Source organism: Panthera onca, chromosome B1, assembly GCF_046562875.1.
Source record: "Panthera onca isolate mPanOnc1 chromosome B1, mPanOnc1 haplotype 2, whole genome shotgun sequence".
In the NCBI taxonomy this organism is placed as follows: domain Eukaryota; kingdom Metazoa; phylum Chordata; class Mammalia; order Carnivora; family Felidae; genus Panthera; species Panthera onca.
The window spans coordinates 6,497,781-6,520,937 of NC_138342.1; the positions used below are offsets into that span (position 1 = coordinate 6,497,781).

At 58.6% G+C, this 23,157-nt stretch overlaps 1 protein-coding gene across 1 annotated transcript in view; it reads right to left on the reverse strand.

Moving 5' to 3' along the window:
* The window catches only part of NSG1 (neuronal vesicle trafficking associated 1), a 30,885-nt gene that overhangs the window by 2,270 nt on the left and 5,458 nt on the right, over window positions 1-23,157 (reverse strand). Inside the window, exon 4 of the mRNA XM_078446267.2 lies at window positions 5,928-6,038. Within this exon, the coding sequence (XP_078302393.1) occupies window positions 5,928-6,038 (111 nt within the window). The remainder of the gene's footprint in view (window positions 1-5,927; window positions 6,039-23,157) is intronic.

The following is a 23,157-nucleotide window of genomic DNA, read 5'->3' on the forward strand; positions in this document are numbered from 1 at the left end:
GCAGCTCACCGGGCCCACGAGCGAGGTGGGCAGGGCTGCGGATGATCGGCTTCCACGGCGCATTCTCCCGCGCCAAGCAGGCGCTTGGTGCCGAGCTAACGACTAAGCTTCCCAGCTCCTGGCAGCCAGGCCAGAGGGACGGGCGTGGATGCCCACCCTCCACCTCTCCCGCGGCCCTTTCTCGCTGGCTTCGACTGCCCAGAGGCGGAGAATGCCCTGGGGGGCTGGCAGGGCAGCACAAGACAGAATTGGGGCTCCAGGATGATCTCACAGAACCGCCTCCCCCCCGCCTGGAGCCTGGAGCCTTCATGTGAGAGAGACGGACCTCCCGCCTCGTGGAAGCCACGTTACCTTGTGTGTCTGAGCAACCAAAGCAATACACGAACGCCACGGCCTCTTCCTCAGTGAGGGGAGGCCACAGCAAAGACGGGTGCCTGGCCTTGGCCACCTCCCCACTCACCAGGAAGAGTCTGAGGACCCAGGCTCTCTGCCCACCGCTAAGGGTCTGACTCAGCACCTGTGTATCCTTAAACCTCCCCAGACGATTCTGAGGCTCCGCCTGCTGCACGTGGTGTCTCGGCCAAGGCCGCCCCGCTGGTGGGTGCACCGCCCAGATCTGAAGCCCAGGCACCATCCACGGCACTCTGACCAGTTAACTCCCGGGGCTTCGCAAGATGCCCAGCCGCACAGACCATCCGTTCACCTCTCCTGGGCGAGCGCCGAGTGGAGAAGGTGACAGGATCTTTGATGACATCATCTCTGGCCACCTCGGGCCATCGCCAGGCCGGCCGGCCACAGCTGCTGCACCTCAGACGTGGGCACTGGGAGACACGAGTGCCGGCCTGGGATGCACCAGGGGAGCCTCCCCCTGGCCTGGGCCCAGCTCTTCCTCGGTCTCTAAAACCCAACGGCGGGTGAAGAAGGCTGCTCCTTGAGATCTGCCCGCAGATGTAACCCCCACCTGCCACTTCCCCGGCAGCAGAGAAAACGGGACTGGGGTTCCACCACCCATGCTTCCTCCTCCCTCCTCCCGACCTTCTCTCTGCACCTGACAGCTGGCCAGGCGCTTCCCATGCACATTCTCTCGCTGCGAGGCAGGTGCCGTTAGCCCCGTTTTCCATCCAGGGCAGGTGAGACCCAGAGACGCGAAGGCACAGCAAAGTGCCCAGCGCCCCACATGGTGTCACCGTGGGAGGCCACCAACAGGTGACCCGCTGGACTCCCGAGTCGAGAAGAGTGAGAAGTGAAACAGTCTGCCCCAGGGCCGGCGGGGCAGAACATTCTTTTCCCGGAGCCCCGGCAGTGTCTGGTTCAGCCAGAGCTCAAGCCCCAGCTCGGGCGCACACAGGCCTCGGGAATGCAGCTCGGCTCCCTGCGCCCTGCCTGCCCTACCGGCTCAGCCTTTGGCACCTTCACAGGCGAGCGACACACTGTGACGTCACCCTCTGAACCCCGAGGCCTCCGCAGTGGGCGGGTCCACACAGCCCAGCCCCTGCTCGGTGCCAGAAACAGCAACACAGGGCAGAGCACACGACTTGTGCAGAGAGAGCAGGGATGACGCCCCCGTCACAGAAAAGCTCCCGCCGCTCAGACGTAGCGGCCGCTCGTGATCGGGGTCCCTCTCCGCCCGGATGGCTCTCCTGGGATGCCGGCCTCATGTCTACGACGAGGATGGCTGGGGGTCGGCTCTCCCTTGGGTGGGCTGTCCAGCAGGGTCAGGAGCTGTGCCAGGCACCAGGATCACCGAAAGGAACACGCCAGAGCCCGGGCCACGGGCCCTATGCTACCTACTAGCCCCCGTGCCCCTCCCCGGGGCCTTTACTCAGGAGACCCGGGCTGTGCTCCTCCGACACCGAGAAGTGGCGGGTCTGGCCCCTCAGCGGAGCGAGGTTGGGGCCTCCTCAGTGTGGCTGCTGACAGATGGAGGCTGTCGTGCCTGGTCCGGTGCCCGGCCCACGGGCTACCGTTTCATCACTGCTGGGTCTGGGAAGACAGCGAAGGGGTACAGACAGCACTGGGGTCTTGCAGGGGTGGACGACACGTCCACACGCCTCTGTTCCCCAGGACGGACCCTGCATGCCAGGCAGGTGTCGTGGGTACTTCCCTGTTGGGTAACCCAGAGACGAGTGACCGCCGCGGACAGCGGAAAGGGGACGGAATGAACGCGTGCTCTCCCCTCAACCCGGTCCTGCCCCGCCAGTGGAGAACAGTCCTCCTCTGGTCAAAGGATCAGAACCACCTTCCGGGAGCATGGAGGACTATTTCCAGAAGAGGAAGGACAAAGGACTGCGGCGTGCCCCACACCCCGCTCTGCCTGTCCAGCCCGTCGGGCCAGGCGGCAGCTTCAGAGTCGGCCCACGCTGCAGGCCAAGTTCACCGCGGTTCCTCCCGCTCTGAGCCTCGGCGCCCCCAGTCTACGAGATGGGGCCGAGGGGCCCCGCATGCTAGGTGGTCGTGAGGACTGCGGTCCACGATGGGCAGCTCGGGCAAGAAGGCAGGATGTGTCCATGCTCACCTACGCCCACATCCGGGCGTCAGGAAGCAGCTGCCCCCGTCCGGCAAGGCAGGCGGCCACCCCCTCCCCAGCCGCGCTGCCACCTGCGCTCCGTCCTCTCCCCCTGCCACTCGCCAGCACCCTCCGGGCAGTGTGGGACTCCACTCCGGTCCAGGATGGGGCCTCCAGGCCTAAGAGAGTGGCCCTGCCCTCGGGGCACCAGGCCAGGGACAACGGGCGGTTCTGCCACTGCCTGCACGCGGGCCGCAGGAAGCAATTGCGGGGCAAGCACCACGGTGGGCAGGTGGCAGGAGAGAACCCCAGTTCCGAAGTAGCATGGGGCCAGGGGCTCCCCAGTATGTTCTGACCCTGCCCCCATCAGGCCAGAATCACAGCCACACGTCCCCCTGAGGGGGGCCCTGCCCCTCATCTCTCAGCCATGGAGGGAAATGACCGTCACACCAACGAGGTAATCCGAGGAAGCGTGTTCCAGCCCCTGGCACACAGTCAGCACTGGCAAGTGTTCCTCGGGCACGAACTCCACCCAGAGAACGGGGGTGTCTGACCGTCTGCGTCAACACGCAGGGCCGGGCAGTTTCCCGGTACGTGGAAACCCTGCCGTGAAACTCCTATGACGGCTTCACGGTTTCAAGAAAAAGGCAGGAACTTAGCACCTGCCCCCACCCCTGCCCACCTGTCAGGACGGGACACTCTGGCGGGGAGGCCTGGCCACAAGGAGCCTCCCCTCACCCGCGGCGCAGGTGCCTGCCCTCTGCTTTGTGCCAGGATCTCTGCGGCACCCGTGCCCATCAGCCCTTCCCACGGGCCCCCCTCCGGCTCTGGGGTCAGCAGGACCCAGCCCAGTCTGTGGCCTCAGTCCAGGAGCAGGCCCTTGCCACCGCGGGCAAAATGGACTCCTCATTCAGTCTGCATCCTAGGTGACCTGGAAGCGGTGACCCCGGGCACGCACAGTCACCCTGGCCGCCTCTCTGCCCTAGTACTGGGTATCTGCCCGTCTGCTCGCCACTTGTCTCCCCACCGGAACACTGGCCCCACGGGCAGGGCCTGGACTCCTCCCGTCCTGCACCACATGCCCAGCACCCAGCAGGGCTCCCCACAGGAAGCACTGAATAAATATGTACGAAGAACCCGTGGGGGGTGACCTTGGGGCACAAGGAAGATCGTGTCCGTGCTGCATCTAACCACCGGTACAACGGGGATCTACTGGTACCTACCCAGGTTTTGGGGAGCATTCAGAAATCCCCGTGTGAAAACCCCTATGAACTGTCAGGTCTGTGTGTGACGTGTACAATCGCAAAACAGGCAGAAAGGGAGGGGACTTTGGCATGCTTCGCACTTCTCCCCCCTCCAGCTTCAGCCAAGGGCTCTTGGACCCAGACTAGCAGTTCTCCAGCCCTCCAGCTGTCCTTCCAGGAAGGACATCTGCCCCCAATTAGATGGAAATGCCAGTGGAAGATGCCCAAGTCCCAAGGGACGCAGCTACGGAACACTCACTTGGTGCCGGCTGGGCACCAGGATCACCCGTCCCGGCCTCTGAACGCACAGGCACCTGCCCCCTTCCCTGCCAGGACTCTCAGAACCAGGCCTTCGTCTCTGACTCCACCTGCCTGCGCCAGCAGAACTTGGCCTTGCAGGGAGGGCGGGGCAGCTTCAGGCTGCACCCTCCTCCTCCGTGCAGGACGCGTGCCCCGGGCCCAGAGAAAGAGCCAAGAAGCGGACCCTGCATCCTCCTGATGGAGCCGCTGGCCCCTGTTCTTTGTGAGCAGCCCGTCTAGTCCCACGAAGCTGTCCTCTGCACACGTGGGTCCCGTCAGGGCACCGTGCCCACATCTGCTCTGCTTCCTCTCCATGACCTCGGCCCCCCCTGCGTCACCCAGCTCTGGACCAGGCTCTCCCCTGCATCCCAGAGTCACTCTTCAGCCTTATGTCACGTGGGTGTCCTCTCCATCCCCAGCGCCCTGCCGAGTCTCTTCCCAGGCTCCCTGCAGCGGCCTGCTGGGCCATCTCGCCAACCCTCCAGCCTCCCTGGGCCACTGAGTGTGAGTGGCCGTCCTGTCACTCCCCACCCCCCCCCCTCCACTCCGGGGGCCTCTGCCTGGCACCAGAGGTGGTGCACAGACTGGCCACAGCTGGCTTATCCCCCGCTGCCTCCAGGCCGACCCTGCCTGCGTTCTGCCATCAACCGTGTTTGCTGCTCCCCTAGCCCACCTGGTCTGGCCCGGCCGGCCTCCGGAGTCTGCTGACGTACGTACTCGGTCAAGGCCAGCCCTGCCCTCCTCCAAGCCCCCCCAAGGCCTCTGGGCTGGTCTCTAAACCGTGGTGCCTCCTGAACTTCCAGATAGCCCGGCCCAGGGTGTGGATGGGTCCGCTGAAAGGGTGGGGTGTGGGGGGGTTCCCCGGGTCCCCACGCAGCTCCCTCACTGGCCTCCTAGAGGCAACCTGACCACCCTTCTAGAAACTGCAGTGCCCGACCCTGCCTTGCTCTTTGGTTTTCCAGGGCTCATACCCTAACTCAGAATACAACTGATTCCACGCGTCTTTTGAGGAGGGCAGGGAGCTTCCCAAAGGTGGGGGTCTCTACCCGATGGGCCCCGGCTGTGCTGCACCCGGAATACCAGTGGCAGCCACCGCACGTGGCACGCACAAAATGCATACCTGCCGGCCGGGGGAGGGCCGCAGGGTCAGAGCACCGCGCACGGGCGACATGCCGGGAAGCGTGAGGTCTGTTGAGCCTGCTGCCCCGTGCGAGCCTTCTGCGTCCCTCACAGCCGCGAGACCCAAAGCAAAGCCACCCGGTGACGCGACAGACCAAGCCTGTCCGTGCACGTGCTCAGCACGGGCTTCTCCGGCTTTGATTTCGGCAACACCGGCCCCTGGAAACGGTAGCTTTTCCCTTCACGCTGGCTCTCGAGAGGTCAGAACCAAACGTGGGGGGTCGGGGTGGGGGGCCAGATGCCGCGCCGTGGGAACTGGGAGCAAGTCCACTGGGAGTACGTCTTCCCTCCTCCTGCCTTCCCCCCTCCCCTCCATCTTCTCCACTCCTCCCCTGTGTGACCTTCTGTGCCATTTCAGGCTTTCTGGAACAAGGCCGCGTCGCATCAGCAGAGCAGGCATTTCCGCCAGCGTGGAGAGCTGGCCAAGCAGGCGCCGGAGGGACAAGGACAGGCACGGGCGGGAGGTGGGGTGTGCCCAGCTCTGCTCCCCTTCCCTCTGGGCCTCTGAGCACGCCCCCCGCCCCCCCCCCCCGGCAGAGGTCCTTGTTTACAGCTCCACCCTGCCTTCTCCCCCTGTCCCTCTGCCCCCCTCCCCTGCTCCCTTCCACAGGGGCCCCATCGCAGGCCACCCGAGGCCAGAGCAGGGCTGTGTCCCTCGGAGAAGGCACGGGGTGGGGGGTGGGGGGCCGGGGCCTTACCTTGAGGACGAAGCCGTCGGGGCAGGCACGGTCATATTTGTACACCTTGTAGACGACCAGGAAGACGACGCAGGTGAGGAAGGCCAGGGCAAAGAGGACCAGCACGGAGACCTGTGGGCAGAGGGGGGCCCGTCAGGGTGGCTGCGAGGACCACGTGTGGGGCAGCCGGACAGACGAGAGATGGTCTCTGGAGGGACGCAGCTGGAAAAGCCCCAGGAAGGCTTCAGCTGCATCACGTTTCACTGGACAACGTTTGGTACCGTCTGCGTTTTTCACCATCTCCACACGCCACCGTTATTTCAAGTGACCCGTTTTTAGGATTCCAGGCCCTGTGGGGAGAGCTCGGGTACAGGGATGATCAAACGTCACGGACACTTTCTGCCTGCTGCCAGTTACTGAGGTGACGCGGCAGCCACCGGCTGTTCAGATGTCTCCTGCGCCCGGGACCCCAGCCCTGCCCTCGCGAGCTGGGACCAGCTAGGCAGGAAAGACAGGATCTCGGGGGCCCCCATCACCTCTGCCCTCAAGTTTCCCGCATGCTCGGTTAGTTGTGTCCCTCCCCAGAGGGCAGTCCCCACGAGCCCAGGTGTGGTGCTCGCCGTCACGGAGCGTGTGCTCCTCTGACATTTGCGGATCGACGAGTGACAGAACAGCGGGCGATCCGGCCCCCGCGGGAGGACACAGGGCATAGGGGACAAAGCGACACCAGATCCGGGCACCGGAGGTGCTCACCTGGCTGCTAGGAGCCCCCTGGCAGGGGCAGAGCACATCCGGAGGCTAAAAGGATGTGCAAAGGCACGGCCGGTCAGCTCGGGGAAGCGGGAGCCTTCCTGCTGACGGGCTGCCCCTCCCCACCCGGTTACAGAGGGCTCTGAGGCTCCTGAGGAGGGGGAGAGGTTCAGAGCCACGCGGCCCTGGGTGCTGGCACAGAGCAGCCCCCCTCACCCCGAGGGCAGGGCGGGCACAGCTGTGCCGCTTCCTGAGGCTGCACAAGAGGCCCAGGGGCGAGCCCTGTCCTGGCCTCAGGGGACCCGTGCCCGGGTCCCCCGACACCGCGGGGCCTCAGTTACCGTACGAGCTCTCCATCTGGGAAAGCGGAGGGTGGCGCTGGGCCTCACGGGATGTGTGGGGGAAGTTGGGACGCACTGCCCGCTCACCTGGAGGACAGACGGACAGACACTGGCCCCGCTGTGAACCGAAGTCACCAGCCCCATGCGTCCCCCTACACCCGCCCCAGGCACCACGGCCCCGGTCCCACCGCTGGGCTGTGCCGTGCCACGCGGAAGCCCCTGAACCTCTCTGGTCCCCAGGCCCCTCGCCTGTGACACAAGACGACACTTCCCCACCTCCCAGTTGCCATGAGGATACGAGGGAGGAATGAACTCGACAGACGCCCACGAGGAATGGTAGGAACTACCACGGCGAGCATTTCCCCATCGCTGGGCCCTGCCTCCATTTGCCAGGCTCTCCATCCCCAGCCTTCAGAGTCCTTCTGAGGCCTGCAACTCGGCCTTGGCCGGACCCGGCCCGGTCCAGCACTGGGCGGCATGGAGGTGAAGGGTGCAGCCGGCTGTGCCTTCCTGGCGCGGTGCTGACACTCGTCACGCTCCAGGCGGCTCCCACGCCCTGGGGCCCAGGGGCACCCAGACTCTCCCTTCTCCCGCACACCCAGCCCGGCCGCCGCCTCCCCACCGCTCCCACCTCCCACTCACTGCAGCCGGGACACTTGTCCCCTGTGTCCCCTTGCCCAGGGAACAGCCCCTCAGGCCCCAGGCAGCCAACAAGTCTCCGCATCCCCTTCTGTGAGGCCCTTCCTGCCCATCCCTAACTCCCACCTGTCCCCATTCTCTGCCCCCCAAGTCCCTTCTTCCCTTCCCGTGACCTCACGACCCCCTCATCTGGACCATCAGGGCTGTCACCCTAAGGGTCAGAGGCCCTCCACCTGCCTGGACAGCCTGTGTTGCACGTGGAGCCCGTGCCTGACACAGGGACGGGAGATGAAGTCACAGGTGCTTCAGGGCTCAAAGCGCCTGCGGGAAAGGCCACTGGGTTCCAGTGGTGACTGCACTGCATGGCAAGAACGCTGCCTCAGACCCCAGACGGCCCAGGGAGGCCAGAGGCGCCAGGGCGCGGAGCTGAAGGAGGTCAGATGTGCGCGGCGGGGTGGGGGGGGGGGGGGAGGGCCGCCGGGACACCCAGGCTTTCCGGCAAGAGCCGCCTTGCTGCTGGTGACACCTGGGACGGGCAGGCGGCCCCCGCTGGGCCCGGGCTCCTGCCCACCAGGGGCAATGAGAGGACCCGGCTCCCAGGCCTGGCGGGAGGGCTGCAGACGCGCACGGTGCTCCTGAGGACGGCAGGCACTGCGGAAGGACGGGTCTGCCCTGGCCGCTGCCCTGTCCCCACCGTCGCGCCCGCGCAGGTGGCCCGGCTCACGGTCCAGGCCACACAGCCCCCCTCACACCCGCCGCCCTGTCCTCCCCGAGCCCCCCGCCCCCCGCCCATCCAGGCTGCTGCTCAGCCGCACCTGCCCTGCCCGGGACCCAGCCGTCTTCTGGCAGCCCCTGGGGGCAGCTCGGGGGGCTCTGCGAAGTCGAGAGCAGCTGCTGCTTCTGCCAGGGTGGTCGGTGAGAAGAGCTGCATTTGACAGAACTGGTTTCCTTCACAAGCCTTCGTGTTTTATTTTGGGCATTTGAAAACATCGTTCCAAGAAGTCCAGAGCATAGCACACAAGAGGTTAAGAGGCCCTGTTAGAATGTTATCTCCTCGGGGCGCCCAGGGCGGGGGCTCAGTCGGTTGAGCGTCTTGACTTCAGCTCAGGTCACGATCTCACAGTTCGTGGGTTCAAACCCCATGTTGGGCTCTGCACTAACAGCCTGGAGCCTGCTTCCAATTCTCCCTCCCTCGCTCCCTGCCCTTTCCCCACTCATGCTCACTCTCTGATAAATAAAATAAACAAACCCTTTAAAAAGTAAAATAAAATCGGGGCACATGGGTGGCTCAGCAGGTTGAGCGTCCGACTTCGGCTCAGGTCATGATCTCACGGTTCATAAGTTTGAGCCCTGCATCGGGCTCCATGCTGACAGCTCAGAGCCTGGGGCCTGCTTTGGATTCTCTGTCTCCCTCTCTCTCTCTGCCCCTCCCTAACTCACACTTACTCTCTCTCTCTCTCTCTCAAAAATAAACATTAAAAAAATTTTTAAAGAGTATTATCTGCTCAACAAAGTATTAGACTGAATTCAATAATGCATTAAAAGGATCACACAGCATAAGAGGGTACACTGATTCCAGGGAGGCAGGCACCTTCAGCACCCACGATGTGATACGTCACGTGAGTAAAACGAAGGATAAAAACACATGATCATCTCAGCAGATGGAGAAAAAGCATTTGACAAAATTCAACACCCACTTACGATAAAAACTCAACACAGTGGGTATAGAGGGAACACACCTCAACGTAATAAAGGCCGCACAGGACAAGCCCACAGCTAACATCATAATGGTGTAAAGCTAAAAGCTTTCCCTCTAAGATCAGGAATGAGACAAGGATGTTGACTCTCACCACTTCTGTTCAACATAGTATTGAAGTCCTCACCACAGCACCTGAGAAAAATAAAAGGCACCCAAATTGGAAAGGAAGAAGTAAAACTATCACCCTTTGTATGACGACATGACATTATACATAGAAAACCTTAAGGACTCCACCAAATCACTCTCAGAACTAATCAACAATTCAACAAATTTGTAGGACACAAAATCAATACACAGAAAGCTGTAGTGTTTCTATACATAAATAGCAAACTACCTAAAAAAGAAAACAATCTCATCTGTATTTCCATTTAAAAGAATCAAATACCTTGGGATAGATATAACAAGGAGGTGAAAGATCTGTGCCTTGAAAACTTTAAGACACTGATGAAAGAATTTGAAGACACAAATAATGGAAAGGTACTCTGTGTTCATGGTTGGGGAGAATTAATATTGTTCACGTTGCACAGAGCAATCTACAGATTCAGTGCAATCTCCTGTCAACATCCCAGTGGCATTTTTCACAGAAATAGAACAATCTTCAAATCTGGATGGAACCACAAAAGACCCCGAATAAGCAAAGCAATCTTGAGAAAGAAGAACAAATCTGGACGTATCCTGCTCCCTGATTTCAAACTATATTACAAGGCAACAGCAATCAAAACAGTCTGGTACTGGCATAAAAACAGAACAGAGAACCCAGACATAAACCCACACATAGTCAACTGACTTACAACAAAGGAGGCAAGAACATACACCGGAGAAAGGACAGTCTCTTCAATAAATGGTGTTGGGAAAATTGGAGAGCCACATGCAAAAGAATGCAACTGGACCACTTTCTTACATAATATACAAAAACTAACTCAAAAGCAATTAAAGACATATGACCTGTAACCATAAAACTCCTAGAAGTTAAGGCTCCTTGACATTGGTCTTGGCGATGATTTTTTAAATCTGACCCCAAAAGCAAAGGCAAACACAGGCAACAATAAATGAGTGGGACTAGATCACACCAAAAAGCTTCTGCACAGCAAAGGACACCATCAACAAAATGGAAACACCAACCTCCTGTGTGGGAGAAAATACTTACAAGTCATATATCTGACAAGGGGCAAAAATCCAAAATATATAAAGAACTCCTACAATCTAATGGCCAAAACCCAAACAATCTAACTTTTTAAATGGGCAGAGCATCTGAACAGGCATTTTTCCAAAGGAGACCTGTGGATGGACCACAGGACCGTGAAAAGGCGCTCGCCGTCGATCATCAGGGAATCAAAACTGCAGGGAGCGACCCCTCACACCTGTTTGAATGGCTGTTACGAAAAAGATAAGAGACAGCAAGTGCCAGAGAGGATGCAGAGAAAAAGGAAGCCTTGAGCACTGGTAGAAAACCAAACCGGTGCGGCCACTCTGGAGGACAGTATGGCGTCTCCTCCGCCAGTTAAAACCAGAATTACTATGTGATCCAGCAATTCTGTTTCTGGGTATATACCCTAAAGAAGTGAAAGCACGGACTCAAACAGTCGGTACGAATACACCGTTTTCATATCCACCTTATCCACAGCAGCCAAGACGTGGAAGCAACCTAAGTGTCCATGGATGGACGAGAGGGTGAAGAAAAGGTGGTGTGTGTATGTGCATGTTGCACACACACACACACACACACACACACACACACACACACACACAATGGAGTAGTATTCAGCCAGAATAAGAAGGAAATCCTGTCCTTTGCCACAACAAGGATGGACCTGGAGGGCATTATGCTAAATGAAGAGAAAGACAAGTACCTTATAAGCTCACCTATGTGTGGAATCTAAAACAAAAAAACAAGCTCGGGTGGGGCCCCTGGGTGGCTCAGTTGGTTGGGCCTCCCACTTCGCCTCAGGTCATGATCTCACAGTTCATGGGTTCGAGCCCTGCATCGGGCTCTGTGCTGATGGCTCAGCGCCTGGAGCCTGCTTCAGATTCCATGTCTCCCTCTCTCTCTGCCCCTCCCCTGTTCGCACTCTCTCTCTCAAAAAATAAACATTTAAAAAAAAATGTTTGAAAAAAATTAAAAACAAAACAAAAAAAAGCTCGGAGATACAGCGAACAGATCGGTGGGGTAAGCGAAATGGGTGAAGGTGGTCAAAGGTACAAACTTCTAGTTTTAAGGTAAGTAAGTCCTGGGGATACGACAGAGAATAATACTGTGTTGTATGTTTGAAAGTGGCTAAGAAATTAAACCTTGAAAATTCTCATCGCATGCACAAACTGTAGCTGTGTGGTGATGGTGTTCCCTGGACCCAATTTTGGTGATCATTTCATGACCTGTAAAAATACGGAGTCTCTGTGTCTCACTCCTGAAATTAATGGTGTGTGTACAACAGTTCTCAATTAAAATCCATATGCACGCACACACGATCTCACGTCCTAGGGCAGTCTTTAACCTGTCCCTTGAATGTGGAAGCCGTGACTGTGTTTGGTTCATGGCGCCCCATCTGTTTAGGTTTAAAAATAAGCCCCATCTCTCGGCGGGGCTGTGGGGAACCACTCTCCTCCTGGAACCCGGCCTGGGCCTTGCGACCAGGATTCCCAGGCCTGATGACCGAGGAGCCCACAGAACCAAGGAAAGCAAACATGACGGTTCCCGGAGGACTCAAAGGAGGGAGGCAGAGAAATCCAGGGACAGTCGGGAGGCGGCGCCTGGTGTAGCAAAGCCCTTCCCCTGCGGGTTGTCCCCACTCTTTCCCCCACACCTCTGCAAACTCCAAGCCTCTCCTGGGCCCCAGGGTCTGCACAAACCTGGGAAGTGCCCCATGGTCCGAAGAGAAATGTGGGTTTCCTATTCACCACCTGGCATAGGGCACCCCTGCGGTTATCGTGGCCTGAGGAGAGAGCCCCGGGCCTTTCCAGAAAGATCCCCAGCCGGCTCAGAATTGGCTCCTGGCTCTGCCACCTGCCAGCTGTGTGCCTAAGCAGGTCACCTGCGTATCTTATGTCTGCAGGCGGGGAACAAAGCCTCGTGCTCTTACACGTTTATCAGGAGAATGACTAGGGATCAGGGCTCTGAAGAGATGTCAGCCTCATGCGCTAGGCCCATTATGGGTTAAACTGTGTCTTCCCCTCCCCAAAATATAGAAGTTCTACACCCTGCTACCTTTGAATGTGGCCTTATTTGGAAATAGGGTCTTTGCAGATGTGATTAAGTTGAGGTCATTAGGGTGGGGCCTAACCCAATTTGACAGTGTCCTTATGAAAGGGGAGACAAGACACAGAGACCTACACGCAGGGAGAAGCTCGAGAAGACAGAGGGTGGGAGGTTCGTGTCTGTAAGCCGAGGGCCGCCAGGAGCCACCAGAAACTGGGAAGAGGCAAGGAAGGACTCCCCTCCAGCCTTCAGAGGGAGCACGTCCCCGCCGATCACCCGTATCTGGGCTTCTGACCCTCGGAACGGAGACACGCCCCGTCTGCTGGCTAAGCCCCCAGCGGTGAACCTGCCACGGCGGCCCCGAGGGCTGGAGCTGTTTGGGGGGGGGGGGGGGGGGGACCAGGGCTGGCTCGCGTCCCCTGAGGTGTTCTCTGTCTGCTGCCATCCCTGTCCCTTCCCCAGCACGCCAGGTTGGGTCACCTGCTCTCCTCCTCACCCTTTGAAGCCCTGGCCGGGCCCCTGCCTCCCCTCCAGGAAGGCTCTGGAGCATCCCAGCGTCTCCCAGCACCAGCAGCACAAGCATGGACACCGCACAGCCCAGCATCTACTGTTTCTGTGCTTCAAGTGAAACGAAACTGTGTCCCAGTTTGGAGAGTCTCACCAACCTCCCTGTTCCCGTGAGACAGCTAGGCACATTCTAGAAACAAGTGTGAAATTACTTAGAGCCGTTTCGCGGGAGTACCCTTTAGGCTGTTTCCTACGTTGACACACCCTGACCAGAAGCATCCTGGGGAGCCCCCAGCCGCCAGCGGCCCCACCTTTCAACCAATTCCAGAATAGTCTGACTAGAAGACAAACTGGCCACTCGCTGCCCAACGCGCGTCAAGAGCCCTGGGTTCCAGGCCCGCCAGGCCCACACGCATCGTGACTCCGGAAAGGGCACGTGGCCCCTCTCCGCCGGGAAGTGGCCATGCCAGCCCAGCCCCCGGGTTTACGGTGGGGAGCCCAGGAGACCCCAGTTGGGCAGTCAGGGATGGGCAGGGCGAGCCCTTGCTTCACAAAGCCCATCACCTCACGGTGTTGCAGCACCGGGACACGGAAGATGCTCAGAGACCATCGCATCTGGCACCTTGATGTGTGATAGAGGCCCGGTCGCTGAAAAGGCAGCACCTTCGAGTCGAGCCAACGAGACCCCCAGGTAGTCCAAGGAGCCCAGGGACACACGCAGGCAGCGAAGCAGCAGCCACGTGCAGTGGCCCAGCCTGAGCACAAAAACAGGGGCGGAACCACGGCTGTGTTAGAATCACAGGAGCCTCTGAGGATCCCAACACCAGGACCCCACCCAGAGCAGAAGACGGTGGGGTGGGGGGGGCAATGACTAGGCCTCAGTAGCATTTAAAATTTCCCAGACACTTCCCGTGCACAATCTAAGCTGAGGACAGGGGGTAAACGGAGGAACCCCTTCTGCAAGGGATTCCTGGAGCCTGAGGGCTGCTGAGCTCCCCTCCCCCCACCCAGCCTGGGCACTCCTGTGCCGAAGCACCAGTATTAAGGGTAGCTCCAGAGACTTCCACCACGCTCTGTGCTCTAGCAGACCGTTAACCACGGCTCGTGGACTCCTCATGACAGCTCCCGAAGGCAACACCACGGGCTGCCTTTTACCCTCGGGGACGCTGAGGCTCAGACGTGTAGGTGACCGGCCCAGGGCACACCGGCTGGGTAAGCCGAGTGTTGTCTCCCAAGGACATCCAGGTCCTAACCCCTGGAACCTGTGCACATCATCTTCTACACAAAAAGTGACTCTGCCCCTGCGACTGAATCAAGGTCTAGAGACGGGGAGACCTCCTGGAATATCCGGGTGGGCGCGAGCGAAGTCCCCGGCGTCCTTACGGGATGGAGCAGAGGAGACAGAGCAGGGACTGGAGGACGCCGGGCCAGGTGGAAGAAGGGGCCACGAGCCAAGAAGCGTGGGGGCCGTGGCTCTGGTGGCTCCAAAAGCCCAGGAGACGGAGCCCCCCAGCGGGAGCCCCCCAGCGGGAGCACCTGCCAACACCCAGATGCCCTGACTCAGGGCTTCTGACCCCCCAGGGCCGTAAGAGAATCCGTGCGTGTTGTCCTGAGCCACCCAGGTGGTGGCACTTTGTGACAGACGCCCCCGGGAGCTCATTCGCCTCCTGGACCGCAAGGCCCCAGCGCGCACCGAGGGAGACAGGGAGTCACTGGACCCAGCTGGCCGGCGGCCCATCTTCTCAGCGAGTACTTACGGAGCCAACCCCGAGCATCCCCACGTCAAATGGGGCACAAGTTCCGTTTCTAGAGGTGCCAGTCGGTCTGGGTTTCGTGAAGCAAACGATCACACACAGGAAGGAGGGGGGCCCCGGGGCTGCTGTGCCCCCCACGGGCTCCTGGAGGCCTGGAGAGCCTGGGCTGCCAGACGGACGGCGCCTGCTGTCGCCTGCGTTCGGGCGGGGCTGTGGGCAGGGGTGGGGGGCAGGGAGCCCCCGCGCTGGAGAAGTACCTTTCCTTAGAAGCAGGGCTGTTCTTTCAGAGCCGTCGTCTCTGCCGGGCACCCCGGGGCCCAGTGCTGGCGACGGATGCTTTCCCTGGCCCACAAAAATGGTTTTCAGTTTTGTTGTAAAACCAGGAAGAAAAGAACTGTATGATGATAATGGGTCCAGCCTGGATTGTATTCTTCAGACCGAGACAGTCATATGCTAATGTCCCGTTTTCTTTTCCTAAGGATGAAGGGGCTTACAAAGGCAAAAAAGGGCCCCAGGGCCCTGCCTTCTTCCACCTACGGAATCCCAGGTGGCTGGTGGACATTCTCAAGAAGGTGGCTACCTTGACCTGTCCTTGGCCCCACCGCATCAGCCCTGCTCTCCGCTGCGTGGTGTGAACTCATCACGACTGGGGCGGGGGGGGGGGGGGGGGCAGGAGAAGGAGGGGAATCCCTACTGTGCTTGGGGAAGACGTGGGGGCGGGGGGTCTGGATCGCAGAGGAGGAGCTCATGAGGGCAGCAAGGGTGGAAGGCGTGTTCGCAGAGGAAGAAGGCTGTGCCAAAGCCCAGAGCATCAAGGGACGCGGTGCGTTCGGCCAGTGTGGCCGGCGCATCACATGTCCTGCAGGAGGGGACCCAAGCCAGGTGACACAGGTCCCTGTCTGCCACATCAAGAAGCAGGAACCCAGACGGTTCCTGGGCACTTGCAGAATTCCAGGAGGCAGCCGCCTCTTTGTGACAAGTTACCATTTCTCACAACACTAGGAGGCTCCAAGTTAGCTGAAGGACACGTTCGCCACCGATGTGTGCGTGCGTGTGAGCGAGAGTGAGTGAGAGGAAACAGATTCTACATCACCCCCAAATGTGTATCACTTCTGTGCAGCTGTCAGCAAAAGCTCCAGAGCAGGAGACTGTGGGAGGCAATCACAGCTGTTCTACCGGAGCTGGACTCCTGGCCGTGTCCACTGGCACTTGCCGCGTGGGGGCCCAGACCGTGCCTTGGGCCGTGGCCTTCAAGGGACCAGGGGCCAGCCCAGCACAGGGTGTCCGCTGTGTTTGTGCCACTGACTCTCCGGGAGCCAGAAAAGGCTACAGATCCCTCTCCGAATCATGCTCGAGATACGCACAACACCATACCTGGGACGGCACGGAAAACCCATCGTGCTGAAATACTGTTGTCAGAAGACCGCAAAAGATATAAACTGATGATACATATATACTTGTTTCTTTATTAACATCAAGCAAGATCTGAGAAATACTGTGATTTCAAAGAAAGGAGGGGATCCAGGCACCAGCTACGGCGTGACACAAAAACACCAGTGCTCTGCACCAGTGAGGGTCACAGGCAGCACTCGCCCTGCTGTCGTTTACTGCCTGCGGCCAAAGGGAAAGGACTTGAACTCTGCAAACGGAAAAACACTGCTAAAAGAAATCAGGGAAGACGCAAAAAAAAACAGGGATCCCAAACAGCCGAAAGCAATCTTGAAAGCAGAGAGTAAGTGGGAGGACTCATCTTCCCCAATTTCAAAACTTACTGCAAAGCTACAGTAATTAGGACAGTGCGGTACTGGCATAAGAATAACCATATAAATGGGATGGCACAGAGAGTCTAGAAATTAAACCCTACGTCAAGATCAACTGGTTTCTGAATCGAGTCGCCATGCCCATTCAGGGAGGCAAGAACAGTCTCTTCAACAAATGGTGTTGGGACAACTGGCTTTCTACAGACAGAAGCAGCTCGAAGCTCGACACCTACCCCACACCATCCACAAAAATTAACTCCAAATGGAATGAAGACCTAAATGTGAAAGCTAAAGCCATAAAACTCTTGGAAGAAAACACAGAGGTAAATCTTCATGACCTCAGACTTGGCAGGTGGCACACCTCTCCTGCTGGGGGCCCCTGGGAGAGGTCAACGGTGTCTTAGATGTACCACCGAAAGCACAAGCAGCGAAAGAAAAAATAAATCGTACCTCAAAATGTTTAAATTTTGTGCCAGATTATGTTTTTGTGCAAAGACATGAAAAGGCGACCCACAGATAGTAGCAAACATCTGCAAATGACAGATCTGATGAGGAGCTGGTGTCCAGAATGCAACTCAACAGCACAAAAGCAACCCAGTTCGAAATGGGAAAGGACTTGAACAGACACCTCTCCAGACAAAATGCACGAACGGCCTGCCAGCGCACGGGGAAAAGCACTCAGCGTCATCAGCCCCCCCGGGAAATGCAGATCAAAACCACAGTGAGACACTGCCTTGCAGCCGCTAGGACGGCTAGAATTGAAGGGACGGAGGGTGACAGGTGCTGGCGGGATGTGCAGAAACCGGAAGCCTTGCACACGTTGCTGGGGGGACTGGGGGGCGGCGCAGCTGCCAGAGAAAACAGCAGCTCCTCGGTGTGTCAGACACAAGATCACCGCGCGAACCGGCAGCTCCACTCCCGGGTGCAAACCCAGAAGAACGGAAAACAGGTGTTCAAACAAAAGTCGCATGTGAACGTTCACAGCGGCGCTGTTCCCGCCAGCCAAGAGGTGGAAACGGCCCCAGTGCCCATCCGTGGATGAAGGGATAGATCAGACAGTCTAGCCATACTACCCAGTATTAGTCATAAAAAGGAATGAGGCGGGCGCCTGGGTGGCTCAGTCGGTTAAGTGCCCAACTTTGGCTCAGGTCATGATCTCACGGTTCGTGGGTTCGAGCCCTGTGTCGGGCTCTGTGCCGACAGCTCGGAACCTGGAGCCTGCTTCGGATTCTGTGCCTCCCATCCTCTCTCTCTCAAAAAATAAATCAACATTAAAAAAAAATTAGAAAAGAAGAAGAAATGAGGCACCCATCTGCTACGACAGGGATGATCGGTGAAAACACACCAGTGACAGAGGCCAGTCACAGAGGGCCATGTGTTGTATGGTTCTACCCATGTGAAATGTCCAGAACAGGCACATCCGGAGACAGAATGTACATCGGTGACTGCCCAGGGCCGACAGGGCGAGGAAACGGGGTGACTGCTAATGGGCAAGGGGTCTCCTATCGGGGTGATGAAATGTTCTGGAACTACACAGTGGTGATGGCTGGGCAACAATGCAGATCACATGTCACTGAACTGAACACTTTGAAGTATAAAATTTACATTACATAGATTTGACCGCACTAAGGAAAGATGGGCCAGGGAGAGAGACAGGAGGCAGGCAAGACACAGGCTGGGGCAGGGGTCCCGGCAGCCCAGCCCCAGAGGCAAGACGGAGCTGAGGGATGTTTTCTGGAAAGAACAGCCAGCAATGGATGGCAAACAAGATGTGGGCCTCGGGGCAAACTTTATAAGGAGGGGACCACGTACCCCGGATTCTTAGGACAGTCCCGGCTGCTGGTTACCGCCCTGGCATCCCCAATGTACAGTGTCCACGGTCACTCTCAAAAGCGTCCCAATCTGGGCCATAAGTTATATAGCCACTCAACTTACAAGACCCTGGTCCACACCCTAGTTCTCTAAGGATCAGTGGGGAACGGGCAGCACCCCCATTTTACAGGTGGGGCTTCCTCTCCTGCTGGGGGCCCCTGGGAGAGGTCACTGCTCAGCGGGGGGTGGGACTGGGACATCCAAAGTGGGGGAGAGCCGGCCCGCAGGTCCCGTGCAGCTGCCGGTGTGGGAGACAGAGCTTGGTGGGCTTTGGGGTGGCAGGTGGATGTGGGTCTGAATCCTGTTTCCACCCCCGGTTAGCTGGCTGCCCGTCTGCCTGCTCCTTAACCTCTCTGACCTTCGTTCCCCACCTACGAAGTCAAGCCAGCGAGATCAACCTTCAAGATTGTTACTAACACAAAAAGGAATGACACTCATAAAACTCCGCGCCTGAGTCGGCTCTGGGTCGATGGCTGCTAGGTTCTCCCTCCTCCGCTCCCTCTGCCCTCCTCCCTCAGGGGGGAGGGGAAAGGAAATGTGTTTTCTGCTGAGTAATGCAGTAAAAAAAAAAAAAAAAAAAAAAAAATCTTGGAAAAATAGGATGAATCCTGACATCTTCAAGCATGTGCAACACTAAATATTTTAGGTAACCGACAAAAAAGTGAACACACAGACACCCCCTCTCCAAGATGACTCAAACCACTTATTATCCGATTCTGGATGAAGCCCCCACTCGACAGCTGGGCCAGAAAACCGTGGGCTCTGCCACCGCAGAACCTGGCATCCGAGTCCCGCGGGATGCTCGGCTGAAGGTTACGGGGGTGTCCAAACAATTCTGGGATCTCCAGTGCCACTGCTTGGAGACCTCCCCCACCGCCGAACGCCAAGGAAATGGTGTTGCCGTTCATAAATATTTAACAAATGCGTCTCGAAACACACCGGGGGATCACTGGAGAGCGTGGAAAACAAGCCGGGTGCACAGGAAGCTCAAGGTCATTAAGGAGGTGAGAAGAAGGGACCAACCACCCACAGAATCATTTGTGACGGGATGCAAAAGGATACCCCCACCGTAGGATCCACCGCCAACACGGGGGGCCACTCAGACGAACTCGGTCTCTCCTCCTAGGACATCCTCCCAGCTCTGCGCGGACCACGAAAGGCGTTCACGTGCAAGGCTGACCTTGGAATCTCACGGAGCCCCAGAGGAAACACGGCCCCAGGGGAGGGGGTGCAGGTTGCTCACCCAAACCCTTAACTCACAAAGAGAAGGCGTGTGGGTCTCAGAAACGTCAACAGCTCTCCGTCGCGGCAGCCACAGAGCATAAAGGGCTCAGGAGAGCCCCGACAGAGCCTTCCTTTAATCTGCCTAATTACGGCCCCTCCATCTTCCAAGACGGGAGGGGGGCGTTAAGCAAGCAGCCCCAGCCGCACCCTGACACCCCGCCCTGCGTGGGTGAACACGCGACTGAAAAGATGTTTAGGTTTACTTAATTTGAGAACCATCTCAGCCTGTGTTTATTCTCCGCATAAATACACCTCCAATTAATTAAACGAGCACTTCCCTCCTTGACTAACCTCTTCACAAGCCTAGGCTTTTGGCCGCTGCTGGGTGATTCATCCAGCAATCCCATCGTGGCGGAGTCCTACAAAACCCTCTCCCCATCAGCGGTTACCTAGCAACCAGCCTAGCAACCTGGGAGCCAAGAGATTCATCCCCGAGTGATAACCATAAAGTAACATCCAAAAAGACATCTCGTCTCAAGGATGCCGTCCAAAGGTATATAAAGAGGAGGCGCAAAGCAGCCGGCTTCCCCGCTCCCGAACCGCACAAATTAGAGACGAAGGGGGACACGTTAGTTACTTGTTGCTCCAACAGCTGAAAGACGCAGTTCCACTCCCGCAATTCACACAGGGAGACGAAAAGAACGGGGGCGGTGGCTGGGCTGGGAGCCACACAGAAGCCGCCCAGTCACCGAAAGGATGAGGAAGAGGTTCTGTCCAAAGCAAAGCTGTGACGGAGCCCCCAGCACGGCCCAGGGTGGAGGCCGAACCTTCCATCACAGATCCGTCTCCGGGTCAACCTCTTCCCCCCACGCTCCCCAACCCTCGGCCAGCTGACGCGTCGCAGGAGGAGCGTGCCTTATTGTGGGCTCCACTCAGAGACGCCAGACACCTAATTGGGCAAGAAAAGGCTGGGAGAACATTGCAGAACGGTGAACACCATCAGCACTTCAGAAAGGTGCCGGCCCTCCTGAGCCTGCCCTGCCCTTGTGCTAGAACGCACCTCCAGCCACAAAAGGGCCACCGGAGAGCTCATGGTCACAAGGCACATTCCCAGGGTCCAGGTCCCTCTGCTAGAATCAAACTTCAGGTGATTCTACCGCAGGCGGCCCCAGACCACACTTAGAGGAACAGTGCACTGGGGGCCTCCCCTCACGCGCAGACCCCACAGCAGACGCGTGGGGAACCAGGTTAACTCTCCCTCCCTGTTGAGAATGGTGTCGGGGCACAAGCCCGAGGTGCCCACAGAACCCAGGTCCTTCAGCTGTGAGCGTCTGGCCCACAGGCCTCCCGGTCAAGCTGGCCAGGCCACACGGTTCAGGTCGCAATCTGCCCCTGACTGTGACCTTGGGGGTCATCTGCCTGGCCGGGAGGGAACCGGTGACACGTGGAAAGGACTTACATCCACATACAGCCCAGAGAGAGGGCTCCATGGGGAGCTGCCTTACTCAACAAGCAAGGGTCCGGCAGGAAAACCCTGGAAATCTCCCCAAGTCCCCATGCACTCTGGGGCCCCCAGCATGGCTAGTCACCCAGTGATTCATCAAGCTGTTCCCGTGCCTATATATAGCCCCAAAGAGGAGGGGCTGTCATCCTTGCTGGCAGAGAGAGGCCACACTGCTGGACCTCGCCAGGACATCTGGTCACACCTAGAGAAGCATGGCCCAAGAACGGCCCCTCAGAGGAGGGCCCCGGGCGGAAGGGAGCCTGGACAACGTGACACAAAAGGAAGAGACCAGAGAAAAACGATGCCCGCCCTGGAGAACACTCGGGTACATGGCCCACCACACATCCCGAGGCTGCCAGCGAGGAAGGGAACTTGTTGACCCGGAGTCCGGCTCCCTGTTTAGATGCTGTTACTGTCTCCTAACATTTGGCAATGGGAACCCCGGGAGGGCCAGGTTAATTCCCAGAGGCTGCATGGCGGAGCTGGTATCTGAGCCGGGACTGGAAGGAGCTGGAAGGCGGAGCCCATGGGGAGGTGTGCCTAGCAGGCCGTGTGGTGGAAAGGCACTGGCCTCGGAGACACGGACTAGTCCGAAGGACCCCAGCCCCCTGGTGACCACCTGGGACTCGAAAACCTCATCTGTGAAACGGGTGAGCACCGCCCCCTCCGGGGTGGTCGTGAACCCTAAGGAGGAGGCAGGTGCTAAGCATACGGACTTGCCTGGGCTGTTTATGCAGAAAACCGGGGAGACGGGCTCACTGCAGTACAGTGCTCTACTGAGCACCTGCTGTATACATCACCTTCTCAGACATTCCCCAGCAGGAGGAGGCAGAGGTGAGACAGGATCCTGCCACCACAGCCCAGTCCACAGGGACGGGCTCAGATCTTCTGAGCCCTCGGGTTCTGGGCAACGGGCACCAGGTAACCACACAGATGCTCGGCTGTGGCTGCCCAAAGCCCTCGTGGCCAATGTGCGTCACTGATGCCTTAAACAGGGAACTGAGGGACCCACAGCAGGTAAGCATGTGGGGAAAGCACCGGAGCTGGGGGACAGAGCCTGCACCCAATGGACCACAACAGACGATGGGTAGCCGTTCAGGTGCCACGCTGCACCCCACTCCGAGGGGACCTAAAATGCCAGGGCTGAGAAGAGCAAAGGTCAAATCCGGAATGAGAAACCCAGATATCCAGGTGGTGTCAGCCATCAGAATGATGAATATGATGACCTTGAAACCAAGGTCATTTCTGCCTGGGCCGGCAGGCGGCAAATCCCCAGGGCACGCACCGCGCAGGTCACGTGAGTGGCCGCAGATGAGGCCCCTGCTAAGCCGGCTGGCCAGAGTGGAAAAAGACGTCGACCTTGAGTCACTCCAACCCGGTCCCGGTCATGAGCTTAAAGCCACAGATACACTGCCAAGCCGGGAGCCACCGGACGAGCTTCTCAGCCCACGTACCGTCCTTATGGCACCAGCGGGAACCACAGACGTGGGCCTCTCTGGGCCTCAACGTTCCCGCCGGAAAGGGGGCTCTCCTAGAAGTACCCACCTCTCGGGGCAGACAAATAACACGGGCGAACACCCCGCGGACCCAGCAGATCGTGACTCTTGACGGGTCCGCGGGCCAGGCAGGCCCGGCACGGTGTCCCTCCAGCCCACGAGGCAGGCCGGAGCGATGGGAAGGAGGGATTCTAGGTCACAGCGCACCCCGGCTTCGCCAGTCACCCCGCGGAGCCGCCTCACCTCTGCGGGCTTCGCTCGCACCTAGCGACCGACCCACGGGCTTTCGTGAGCTAGAACCGCACGCAGTGTGTGAGATGCTGTGGGAACTGCTGGGAGTGTGGGTGTGCGAGCATCTGTGCACCCAGACACGAGCAGACTGCTCACACAGCCACACGGGGTGAACGGAGAGGCAGCCACGGCCACTCTGCAAGGTCTGGGCCACCCAGTGG